Below are 12,703 nucleotides of genomic sequence, written 5' to 3'. Positions count from 1 at the left end.
ATTCTAGGGACAATAAGGAGGCCTGCGTCTTGTGACCGTAGCATACGTCTAGGTATGTAGGGCAGGACCAAATCGGAAAGATAGGTACTGTAGGAGCAAGCCCATGTAATGCTTTGTAGGTTAGCAGTAAAACCTTGAAATCAGCCCTAGACTTAACAGGAAGCCAGTGGCTAGCACTGGAGTAATATGATCAAATTTTTTGGTTCTAGTCAAGATTCTAGCAGTTGTGTTTAGCACTAATTGAAGTTTATTTAGTGCTTTATCTGGGTAGCCGGAAAGTAGAGCATTGCTGTAGTCTAATCTAGAAGTGACAAAAGCATGGATTAATTTTTCTGCATCATTTTTGGACAGAAAGTTTCAGATTTTTGCATTGTTATGTAGATTGAAAAAGCTGTCCTTGAAACAGTCTTGATATGTTCGTCAAAACAGAGATCTGGGTCCAGAGTAACGCCAAGGTCCTTTACAGTTTTATTTGAGTGTCACGCCCTGACCTTAGAGATCCTTTTTATGTCTCTATTTTGGTTTGGTCAAGGCGTGAGTTGGGGTGGGCATTCTATGTTTTGTGTTCTATGTTTTCTATTTCTGTGTGTTTGGCCGGGTGTGGTTCTCAATCAGAGGCAGCTGTCTATCTTGTCTCTGATTGAGAACCATACTTAGGTAGCCTTTTCCCACCTGTGTTTTGTGGGTAGTTGTTTTCTGTTTTGTGTCTGCACCAGACAGAACTGTTTCGGTTTCGTTCGTTCTCGTTGTTGTTTTTGTTATTCAGTGTTCAGTTTTATTAATAAATCATGAACACTTACCACGCTGCTCTTTGGTCCACTTCTTCTTCAGATGGCCGTTACATTGAGACGACTGTACAACCATCAAGATTAATTGTCAGATCCAACAGAAGATCTCTTTGTTTCTTGGGACCTTGAACTAGCATCCACTTCCTTATGTCTGAAACACAGGCTTCCAGGGAGGGCACTTTTGGGGCTTCACCATGTTTCATCGAAATGTACAGCTGTGTATCGTCCACATACCAGTGAAAGTTAACATTATGTTTCCGAATGACATCACCAAGAGGTAAAATATATAGTGAAAACAATAGTGGTCCTTAAACGGAACCTTGAGGAAGACCGAAATTTACATTTGATTTGTCAGAGAACAAACCATCCAGAGAGACAAACTGATATCTTTCCGACAGATAAGATCTCAACCAGGCCAGAACTTGTCCATGTAGACCAATTTGGGTTTCCAATCTCTCCAAAAAATGTGGTGATCCGATGGTATCAAAAGCAGCACTAAGGTCTAGGAGCACGAGGACAGATGCAGAGTCTTGGTCTGACGCCATTAAAAGGTAATTTACCACCTTCACGAGTGCAGTCTCAGTGCTATGATGGGGTCTAAAACCAGACTGAAGCATTTCGTATACATTGTTTGTCTTCAGGAAGGCAGTGAACTTTTTCATTTTTTTTTTGAGGAATGGGAGATTTGATATAGGCCGATTAGTTTTTAAAATATTTTCTGGGTCAAGGTTTGGCTTTTTCAAGAGAGGCTTTATTACTGCCACTTTTAGTGAGTTTGGTACACATCCGGTGGATAGGGAGCCGTTTTATTATGTTCAACATAGGAGGGCCAAGCACAGGAAGCATCTCTTTCAGTAGTTTAGTTGGAATAGGGTCCAGTATGCAGCTTGAAGGTTTAGAGGCCATGATGTAATGTAAGATCAGAGCCTTTTTGCTAGATGTGTGGCAGAAGAGATGGGACTCTGAGCCCAAGGCATTTATATGCCCTCCAAAAAAAGGTCGGTGGACCAAGATTCAAAGGTCAGATTAGGAGGGAAGAGGTGGTGTTTGCTCGATTGAGCTTAGGACATTGTACATTGAACTCGTCATTACATCTGGTTGCCAAGCATGTGAATGGTTTGTGTCTGGAGTGTATGGTCGATGAAATGGTGGAGCATGTGTTATATTGTTGTAAGTATGTTGAAGAGAGGGAAAGATTGAAGTGGAGGGTCATTGTGGTTTGGCGGGGTTTGGAAGGGATTTTGGGAATGGGGATGGTCTATTAGAAGTTAGTAGGGCTCTTTTTTATTTTCTCAGAAGTACTGAGCTAGGTAGGAGGATTTAGAAATGGCAGGGGTAGGCCGTCATTATAAAATAAGAATTTGTTCTTAACTGAAACTCCCCAGTTAAATAAAGGTAAAAAAATGTAAATGTTGTAAACCGTGATTGACCATACACTCCAGCACAGTAGGTGGCGGCATGTACCTTTAACTTTGGTTTGTGGACCGCCATTACATCATAGAAGAAGAAGTGCAGGTCAGAGCAAAAACCAAGCCATGAGGTCGAAGGAATTGTCTGTAGAACTCCGAGACAGGATTCTTAAATGGAAGAAGTTTGGAACCTCCAAGACTCTTCCCGGCAACACTGAGCAATTGGGGGAGAAGGGCCTTGGTCAGGGACGTGACCAAGAACCCAATTGTCACTCTGACAGAGCTCCAGAGTTCCTTTGTGGAGATGGGAGAACCTTCCAGAAGGACAACCATCTCTAAAGCACAACCAATCAGGCCTTTATGATAGAGTGGCCAAACGGAAGCCACTCCTCACCAAAAGGCACCTAAAGGACTCTGACCATGGGAAACAAGATTCTCTGGTCTAATGAAACCAAAATTGAACTCTTTGGCCTGAATGACAAGCTTCATGTCTGGAGGAAAACTGGCACCATCCCTACGGTGAAGCATGGCGGTGGCAGCATCATGCTGTGGGAATGTTTTTCAGCAGAAGGTACTGGGAGACTAGTCAGTATCGAGGGAAAGATGGACGGAGCAAACCATCAAACCTGACAGGGCTTGAGAGGGTCTGCAGAAAAGAATGGAAGAAACTCCCCAAATACAGGTTTGCCAAGCTTGTCGCGTCATACCCAAGAAGACTCGAGGATGTAATCGCTGTCAAAGGTGCTTCAACAAAGTAGTGAGTAAAGGGTCTGAATACCGCTTTTTTATAAATTTGCAATTTTATTATGGGGTATTCAGTGTAGATTGATGAGGGGAAAAAACGATTTAATCAATTTTAGAATAAGGCTGTAACGTAACAAAATGTGAAAAACATCAAGGAGTATAAATGCTTTCCGAATGCACCATAATTAGCATTTTCGAATCTGAGAGTAAATATAGGCAAATATATTTATAAAAGTCACCTTGTCCGAGAGATTTACAGTTATCAAAACGTCACGCCAGGGTAAGCCTACACGAAACACAGCCCTTACTTTAAGTGTTTCTAAAATCCCCTATGGGAAAAATGAATGTTTGAAAAACGAATGGAACCATTTCCCTGTTTGACCTCTAGGTTTTATGGGTATTATGACTCATACTGTGGTACTACACTGAACAAAAATATAAACGCATGTAAATCGTTGGTCCCATGTTTCATGAGTGGAATTATAAGATCCCAGAAATGTTCCATGTGCACAAAAAGCTTATTTTTTTCTCAAATTTTGTGCACAAATGTGTTTACATCCCTGTTAGTGAAAATGTCTCCTTTGCCAAGATAACCCATCCACAAGTCAGGTGTGGCATATCAAGAAGCTGATTAAAGAGCATGATCATTAAACAGGTGCACCTTGTACTGGGGACAATAAAAGGCCACTCTAAAATGTACAGTTTTGTAACACAACACAATGCCACATATGTCTCAAGTTTTGAGGGAGTGTGCAATTGGCATGCTGACTGCAGGAATGTCCGTCAGAGCTGTTGGCAGAGAATTGAATGTTCATTTCTCTACCATAAGCAGCCTCCAACATCGTTTTAGAGAATTTGGAAGTATGTCCAACTGGCCTTACAACCGCAGACCATGTGTATGGCATCGTGTGGGCAAGCGGGTTGCTGATGTCAACATTGTGAACAGAGTGCCCCATGGTGGGGGTGGGGTTGTTATGGGCAGGCATAAGCTACGGACAACGAACGCAATTGCATTTTATAGATTGGCAGTTTGAATGCACAAAAATACCGCAAAGCCAATTGTGAAGCCCATTTTTTAAAAAGGTATCTGTAACCAATCGATGCATATCTGTATTCCCAGTCATGTGAAATCCATAGATTAGGGCCTAATGAATTATTAGAATTTACTTTTTTCCTCATATGAACTGTAACTCAGTAAAATCATTGAAATTGTTGCATGTTGCGTTTATATTTTTGTTCAGTATATATTGTCACCTCTCTGCATTGATATGTGGAGAAATGTATTCATCATTTTTTATTCTGTGTGAATCTTTTTTCTTCGATTTTTTTTACAAGTCTGACCATGCCAGATTTCAAATTTCAGTTACTCTCAGGCTACCTGGTATAATCTAGTTAATACTAGTGAGTAGGCCTACTTTTCTACTGATACAGAAACACTTTTAGCTACATATCATTTTCTAACTCAACTGTTGGCCGGATTCAGTATTACCTCTCCTCCATGATTTTCGTCCAATTTTGAAGAGTTAAAAAAGTACAGGATAATGGTTATTTCTTTGGTTCTATAGTTCTAGCCTTATTGTTGCGTCATAATGACATGGAGATTTTACAACGATACAATATTATTAACGTTAGTGATGTTATGTCTAGACAAGAGCCATACCTAGCCTTCTATTTAGAAATTCTAAGCTATGTCTTTAATAAAATCTGTTTTTGTCATTCTAGCTGCCCAATATGCGGTCTCAATTCTCAGTTATAAATGTTACATAGGCAGCCAAAGAAATGTGGTCTATTTCAAATAGTTACAAAATAAAAATCCAATTGTACTTTAATGCCTTTTAATTGTTGTGTGTGAAAATGTTGATATGGTTCGTCGTTGGGCTTCTTGGGTCTCCACAATGGTACTTGTGCCTTGTGGTCCACAAAGCCCGTCTCTTCCTGGTTCACCCACGGAGTTCTAAATTCAACCAACGATGTGTTATGTGCTCCGCCAGAAAAGTAGACGGCGATACTGTGAATGCAACATCTTGTAGTACCAGCTGACGACTACAGACAAAAAGGGCGCGGGAAATTTGGAAATGGCGGAGTACATAACCAGTGAGGGTAAGGGGCAAAATAATAAGACAATTATTAATTGTTTACGAATAGACATTCCAGTATATGTCAATTGTTGCCTATCCATTAACGCCAATAGTATGTGTTTCGTACTAAAATGCATTCCTCGACGCGTCCGTAGTCATCGTAATAGACTATGTAGCCAGCTAACGTGAACTAACTAGCTACTCCAAAGATATTGATCATTCATCTGACTCTACTAGCTAGCCTAGTTGTTTCTTAGGTCGGCAAGGTGTTTAGAAGTGGCTTGCGTGATTAACTAGTAGACTGTAACGGCCTAATGTGATCTTCCATTAGCCGATACATGTTAGGTAGCTAATGTTTAGCGTAGCACAGGGAATTTTCAATATTTCCTCAATTTCCCAATTGGAAGACAACCAGTGTCTTCTAAACGTGTCTAGTGGCATGTCATGTCTAGTTGCAGGCTATTCGTTTGAATTTAGAAAATGCTCCGTAATTATATCAGTGCTCCCCCCATAAAGTAACTTTAATACAAATCCTAGGCAGGTTTCCATTAACGCAGGTTTATTCGACAAAATAAATGTAATTGCGACGTGTAATAGAAACGGCAGATGGGAGACATTTTCTAAACTAAAGATCGACATCATTTTTATCTGTTTGACAGAGGGCGAACTTTCTTTATTGTGACAAGTGATGATCGAAACGGTGTTTTTCGAATATATTATGATTGCCGAATCATTTTCAATGTACGCGGGACACGTGATGTCACCTTAACTATTAAAATGCCTATGTCTTGCGAAATATATTTTTAAAGATATAAAAGATTGTTCTGACTTTCAAGAATGCCTGAATTGTTTCACCTTGCTTTTCTCGTTGGCTGGCAAGTTTGACCATCAAATTATTGCAGATCTACAGTAGTGCAAGTTTCACCATGGTGATATGTTAGCCATGACAATTATTTAAGCAATAAGGCCCAAGGGGGTATATGGCCAATATACATTGGCTAAGGGCTGCCCTTACATGCTGACCAGACCGCGCGTGTGCCTCCGCTGTTGTGAGGCTGGTTGAACATACTTCCAAATTCTCTAAAACAAACTTAACATTAAATTCTCTGGCAACAGCTCTAGTGGACATTCCTGCAGTCATCGTGCCAATTGCATGCTCCCTTAACTTGAGATATCTGTGGTATTGTTTTTACAACTACACATTTTATTGGCCTTTTATTGTCCCCAGCACAAGCTGCACTTGTGCAATGATCATGCTGTTTAATCAGCTTTTTGATATGCCACCCCTGTCAGGTGGATGGATTATTTTAGCAAAGGAGAAATGCTCACTAACAGGGATGTATGTGTGCACAATTTGAGCGAAATAAGCTTTTTGTGCATATGGAAAATGTCTATTTTTTTAAATTTTAAATCAAATGTTATTGGTCACATACACATGGTTAGCAGATGTTAATGCGAGTGTAGCAAAATACTTGTGCTTCTAGTTCCGACCATGCAGTAATATCTAACAAGTAATCTAGCAATTTCACAACAACTACCTTATACACACAAGTGTAAAGAAATGAATAAGAATATGTACATATAAATATATGGATGAGTGATGGCCCGAACGGTTTAGGCAAGGTGCAGTAGATGGTATAGAGTACAGTATATACATATGAGATGAGTAATGTAGGGTATGTAAACATTATATAAAGTGGCATTGTTTAAAGTGACTAGTGATACATTTATTGCATCCAATTTTTTATTATTAAGTGGCTAGAGATTTGAGTCAGTATGTTGGCAGCAGCCACTCAATGTTAGTGATGGCTGTTTAACAGTCTGATGGCCTTGAGATAGAAGCTGTTTTTCAGTCTCTCGGTCCCAGCTTTGATGCTCCTGTACTGACCTCGCCTTCTGGATGATTGCAGGGTGAACAGGCAGTGGCTCGGGTGGTTGTTGTCCTTGATGATCTTTTTGGCCTTCCTGTGACATCGGGTGGTGTAGGTGTCCTGGAGGACAGGTAGTTTGCCCCCGGTGATGCGTTGTGCAGACCTCAATACCCTCTGGAGAGCCTTACGGTTGTGGGCGGAGCAGTTGCCGTACCAGGTGGTGATACAGCCCGACAGGATGCTCTCGATTGTGCATCTGTAAAAGTTTGTGCGTGTTTTTGGTGACAAGCCAAATTTCTTCAGCCTCCTGAGGTTGAAGAGGCGCTGTTGTGCCTTCTTCACCACGCTGTCTGTGTGGGTGGACCATTTCAGTTTGTCCGTGATGTGTATGCCAAGAAACTGAAAACTTTCCACCTTCTCCACTGCTGTCCCGTCGATGTGGATAGGGGGGTGCTCCCTCTGCTGTTTCCTGAAGTCCACGATCATCTCCTTTGTTTTGTTGATGTTGAGTGTGAGGTTATTTTCCTGACACCACACTCCGAGGGCCCTCACCTCCTCCCTGTAGGCCGTCTCATCGTTGTTGGTAATCAAGCCTACCACTGCAAACTTGATGATTGAGTTGGAGGCGTGCATGGCCATGGCAGTCATGGGTGAACAGGGAGTACAGGAGAGGGCTGAGAACGCACCCTTGTGGGGCCCCAGTGTTGAGGCTCAGCGGGGTGGAGATGTTGTTTCCTACCCTCACCACCTGGGGGTGTCATTTCAGCTCATGAAACATGGCACCAACTCGTTACATGTTGCAGTTGTATATTTTTGTTCAGTGTATTAACGCCCATCAGCCAGCTGGAACAGAGTAGTAGTCTTACTAGGTGATACTGTATTTTTAATAGCTATTGCATGACATATTTTGTGAAACAACATAGCTAGCTAGCTAGGTAGTTTTAACTACAGTACAGGAATGTTTGGTCAGTTGATTGTAGTTTTATTGCTATAAACCTGAGGTTAACTATAAAAAGTGATTATTGTTGATGTTATCCAACCAGATCATAATGTCTGAACTCTTTTCTATATATCAGCAACACATTTTACAACCAGGGGAAAGGAGAGAATGAGCCAGTTGTACATGTTTTGACTGGTTACATTTGTACAAAGCACATTAGAGCCAAGAGGAACTTGTACAGAACTTGGGCCCTATTTCCAATGTGGTCGTTGAAGGAATAGATAGACCGCAGGATTAACCAATATAAATACAGTTCTCCATCCAGGGTTTGTACTGTCATGAAAAGTCATGGCATTTTAAAATAGTTTTCCAGGCCTGGAAACGTTTTGGTAAAATTATAAAATCTGAAAAGTCCTGAAAATGAATTTTATATTTTATATTAATGTGGTTTTATTTAGGCAAATTTTTGAACATTTTGATCAATCAAATAAAAAATATACATATCAGCCAGGATCAGCATGACACTTTAGTGTCTATTTGCACGCATCACTTGCATGTGATGCTCCCGAGTTGAGCAGCGGTCTAAGGCATTGCATCTCAGTGCTAGAGGCGTCACTACAGACACCCTGGTTCGAATCCAGGCTGTATCACAACCGGCCGTGATTGGGAGTCCCATAGGGCGGCGCACAATTGGCCCAGTGTCGTCCGGGTTTGGCCGGTGTAGGCCGTCATTGTAAATAATAATTTGTTCTTAGCTGACTTGCTAGTTACATAAAAAAAAAATATATAATAGTAATTTATGCATGTGTGCGAGAAGAGTGGATCTTTGCCCAAGGAGAGAGAGACAGTCGCACATTGCAGCAGCAGGTAGACAGACGTAGCCTATGAAATATTATAGAGAACAGACTAACTAGGTAGCCAATTCAAAAACATATATTGTACCCTATAGTTAGCTGTTTAGCTATTATTTGTATGCATTGTTCTCGTCATGTCCCCCCCAAAAATCCACCGATACTTGCAAATAAGGCCATACAAAGTTGATTTGCTTTTTTTTTAAACAATTTTCTTGTTTCATTAATAATTTAAACTATTCTTTTTGACGAAACGAACGATTCACTTCGCCATTGCATTAGCTGCGATTTGGTTCGATCGCGGTGAATCGAATCATGTGAATGAAAATAATAATTTGTGAATCACAAACAGTTATTTTGGGAAAAAATATTTGATGTGGCCTTTTGGATTATGTGGCTTCAACTTGTTTTGTAGATACTAGCAGATGATTTGGGGATCAAATACATGGGACATTGCAACTCAGTAGACGCTAGTCAGCCTGCAATGTAAACACTTCTAAGGTAAATTTGACTAAAGTTGAATAGGTACATTTCCTGAAGAAAATATGTGGGCTTGCTTTAGCTGAATATAGTGATTTGTAGCTTACCATAGTCATTCGATCTTTGATATATTGAATGAGCTAATTATTTCAAAAGGCATAAAACCTATTTTGTTGCAATCAAGGGTGGTCAACCATCCCCCAGGAGAGCTAATGGGTGTGCAGACTTTTATTCCAGTCCCCTTCTAACAAACCACATTTTAGAAATTAGCTGCTCAACCGGACCTAGATAAACTGTCTCAGATGTGTTTTAAGCAGGGCTTAATCAAGAGCCTGCACACCCAGTAGCTCTCCACACTGAGGATTGACCACATGTTTTATACAGTTGCGTAACAGGTATTCTACTTTAAAAAATAATTATTTTATTTCACCTTTATTTAACCAGGTAGGCCAGTTGCGAACAAGTTCTCATTTACAACTGCGACCTAGCCAAGATAAAGCAAAGCAGTGCGACAAAAACAACAACACAGAGTTACACATGGGATAAACAAACATACAGTCAATAACACAATAGAAAAAATCTATATACAGTGTGTGCAAATGTAGTACTTGGGGGGGGGTTAAGTGCCTTGCATAACGACAGGAAATGGTGCATGGGATCAGAGAGCAGCCTTCCAGTGTCGATACCACATTACGCTAACTTTTTTATGTACGTATAAAAAGGAAGCGCCAATTGTTGGTAATGCCGCCAACAGTTTGTCAAGGAAATTCTATCTGTCAAAATATGTATGAACCCTGTGCATCCCAATGTAAAGACAATATTCTGCCTTCTTTTTTTCTAGAGGAGGCAATGTCTCCCTCCTCCCTCAAGCTGTACGAGGCACAGTTCTTTGGTTTCACCCCTCAGACCTGCATGGTGAGAGTATACAGTGCCTTTCAGGACTGCCTGAATGAATTGCTGCTTGTCGTAGAAGCAGTGTTCGTGAGAAAACTAAGCGGGACTGAACCAAATGGAGAGCAACTACGTTTAAGGGCAAGAGAATGCACCCAAAAGTTGCAGATATTCCTTCAGGAACGCTTCAAGCGTCTGTCTGGTCGCATGGAAACCGTTTTGGTCAACAACGTCCTCTCAGTCCCGCCTAATGTGTTGCTGCCTGACGACCAGCCACACAAAAAGTACCCTCAACGTTTAGAGGAGGTTCTTAAGCTGGAGTCTTCCCTGGCGGAGCTGCAACAAGCGTACCAAGTGGAAGTGTGTGCCAGGCAGGCCTTGCTGGCTGAACTTGAGGAGCAAAGAGAGGTCCAAGAGCAGCTGGATGGGATCCTGAGATGGATTGGAGAACTACAGGCAGCATGGATGAAGGACGGAATGGGCAGCTTTCACAACAGCTTCTGTGTGATGATGCAGTCGGTCAAGAAACTGCAGGCTGTCATTGGAGAGATCAATAAGAAAAGCAAAAGACTGGATGAGGACTCGTCAGTAGGATGGACCCACATGGTGTAAAATACTTGTTAGTGGTGTTGTGAGAAGGGTAGGTTGCAGGTGTGGCAAAATTCTGACTTGGAATAGCGCCCTCTGTCAGACATAAGACAAATAGAATTCTATGCCTTTTGGATGTATTAACAATTATACAATTTGTCAGACACAAGTCTTACAAACAAGAATGTGAGCAGTTTTTAAACCATAATTCATCTTTGGTTTGATACATTTACTTTTTGATGGTTTTCTATACATTCAAAATATATTATCCACAATTTGAGTAGTAAGAGGCTCAAGCAGTTAGTCTTTTTTTTTTTTATCTCCCAGTCTTAACTCTGGATCTTTGAAAATAATTTTTTATAAATGTATGTTAATTAGTGAATGAACTTTGGAGCCATAGTCACCACAAGGGGGAAGCATTGGTTTGTTATTGCCATCTCAAATGTATATTGACCAAGCAGTGCCATTGTACAGTGTGAATTATTTTTGATATCTTTGCCGTAATATCTTTTTGGCAAAATCATTATAAATGTACAACACTTTAATAATTTTGAATGAATAAAAGTGTAATTGTGCAATCGCATCTGATTTAAATCCGGTATCATTTAAATCATTCCAATCCTTTCTCATCATGGTCTCTCTGTCAGATGCAGTCTTGTCTGTGATATCTAATGCTGTATGATGTTGACTGACTGATAAGTAGCTGGTTTGACAGTGGGCTGCTCTGACAGTATGGTCTTGGTGGGAGTCCCAGCAGTGATCATACAGTTGTGTGATGTCCATGGCTGGAACCCCAGGCTCCATATTCACAAAGGGTCCTTCCTGTTAATGGATACCAGGCTATAATTACATTCCTATGTTTAAAAAGTACAATAAAAACACATTTAATTGAATGTTGGCCTACATTTTACCAGCAGAGAGTACATTCAAATAGGTGTACAGATTTCCCTCCAAACAAGGCAATATGCATTGGACATCCAACATGTTCTGGTGCTGGGGACATGCTGTAAGAAGAGTTTCTGTTCACAAAATTATTTTTTTCTTTTCAGTATGTCCAGATGCACATTTACATGCATGCACACAACCCAATTCTAAATTCATTGTATAATTATTTGAATCAATTGTTAGCCTGTTGTGGTGGATCCAGTCAGGTAACATCAAAGTAGCATAACATGTCTGTGAAGTCGGGTTCCAGCCTTTTCATGCTCATAATTAAACATGAGACATATGTCTGGTTTCTTTTGATTTCTGACGCCTTGGGATACTTTTAGCTCAATCTCTTCATTCAAAGACTCAATCATGGACACTCTTACTGACAGTTGTGGCTGCTTTGCGTAATGTATTGTTGTCTCTACCTTCTTTGTGCTGTTGTCTGCCCAATAATGTTTGTACCATGTTTTGTGCTGCTACCATGTTTTGTTTCTACCACACTGTTGTCATGTGTTGCTGCCTTGCTATGTTGTTGTCTTAGGTCTCTCTTTATGTTGTGTTGTGTTGTCTCTTGTGATGTGTTTTGTCATTTTATTTTATTTTTTATCTCAGCCCCCGTCCCCACAGGAGGCCTTTTGACTTGCCTAGTTAAATAAAGTTCAAATAATACTTTCACATCTTAGTCTACTCAGCATATCAATTTTGTGGTTTATTATGTATGAATGTTCCACAGCCACCTCACAATTCCAAGACGTCTAAAAGCACTAAGTATTTATCCGATGCAGTAGATGTGAGTATGCACAATGGAAACTTAGATCACAAAGAATTGGTACCGTCTGAAAAATGTATTACATTTTTGCCAAATTTCCATACAACTATTGTGAATGTTATGGTACATAGAGTATACTGTACAGTAGTTCTGCTCTCCCAAAAAGTGACATGTCTTAGAAGTAGTGCTGCTGGAGGGCTAGCACTGAGCCTGAGCAGAATAAAAAGGATGAGAGCAGTGAGGGGTCTGAATATGGGGGAGGGGGGACTGGGTTAGCAGCCCCACCCTCTCTCTCTCTTTCATCTCTCTCTCCCGTTAAAGCCAAAGCAGCAGGGGGGCACCCAAACGAGCCCAAGGATGCAGG

The 12,703-nt window shown here is 40.8% G+C and overlaps 1 protein-coding gene across 1 annotated transcript; it reads left to right on the top strand.

The window, feature by feature from the left end:
* Nucleotides 1-4,983: 4,983 nt before the first annotated feature.
* On the top strand, nt 4,984-11,223 carry mis12 (MIS12 kinetochore complex component). The gene is made up of 2 exons (XM_038988960.1): nt 4,984-5,041; nt 10,003-11,223. Exons 1-2 carry the CDS (start codon nt 5,017-5,019, stop codon nt 10,662-10,664), a joined length of 687 nt encoding a protein of 228 aa, XP_038844888.1. The 5' UTR covers nt 4,984-5,016; the 3' UTR covers nt 10,665-11,223.
* Nucleotides 11,224-12,703: the final 1,480 nt, after the last annotated feature.

Source organism: Salvelinus namaycush, chromosome 3, assembly GCF_016432855.1.
Source record: "Salvelinus namaycush isolate Seneca chromosome 3, SaNama_1.0, whole genome shotgun sequence".
Classification (NCBI taxonomy): Eukaryota; Metazoa; Chordata; class Actinopteri; order Salmoniformes; family Salmonidae; genus Salvelinus; species Salvelinus namaycush.
The sequence above is the reverse complement of the archived record's forward strand: the minus strand, read 5'-3'. Positions and strand labels throughout refer to the sequence as shown.

Bases quoted from the DNA above. Each gene is read 5' to 3' on its own strand.
- mis12 (XM_038988960.1), top strand. From the start codon at position 5,017: ATGGCGGAGTACATAACCAGTGAGG. The intron at 5,042-10,002 runs GTAAGGGGCAAA...CTTTTTTTCTAG, and splicing joins GGAGTACATAACCAGTGAGG to AGGAGGCAATGTCTCCCTCC.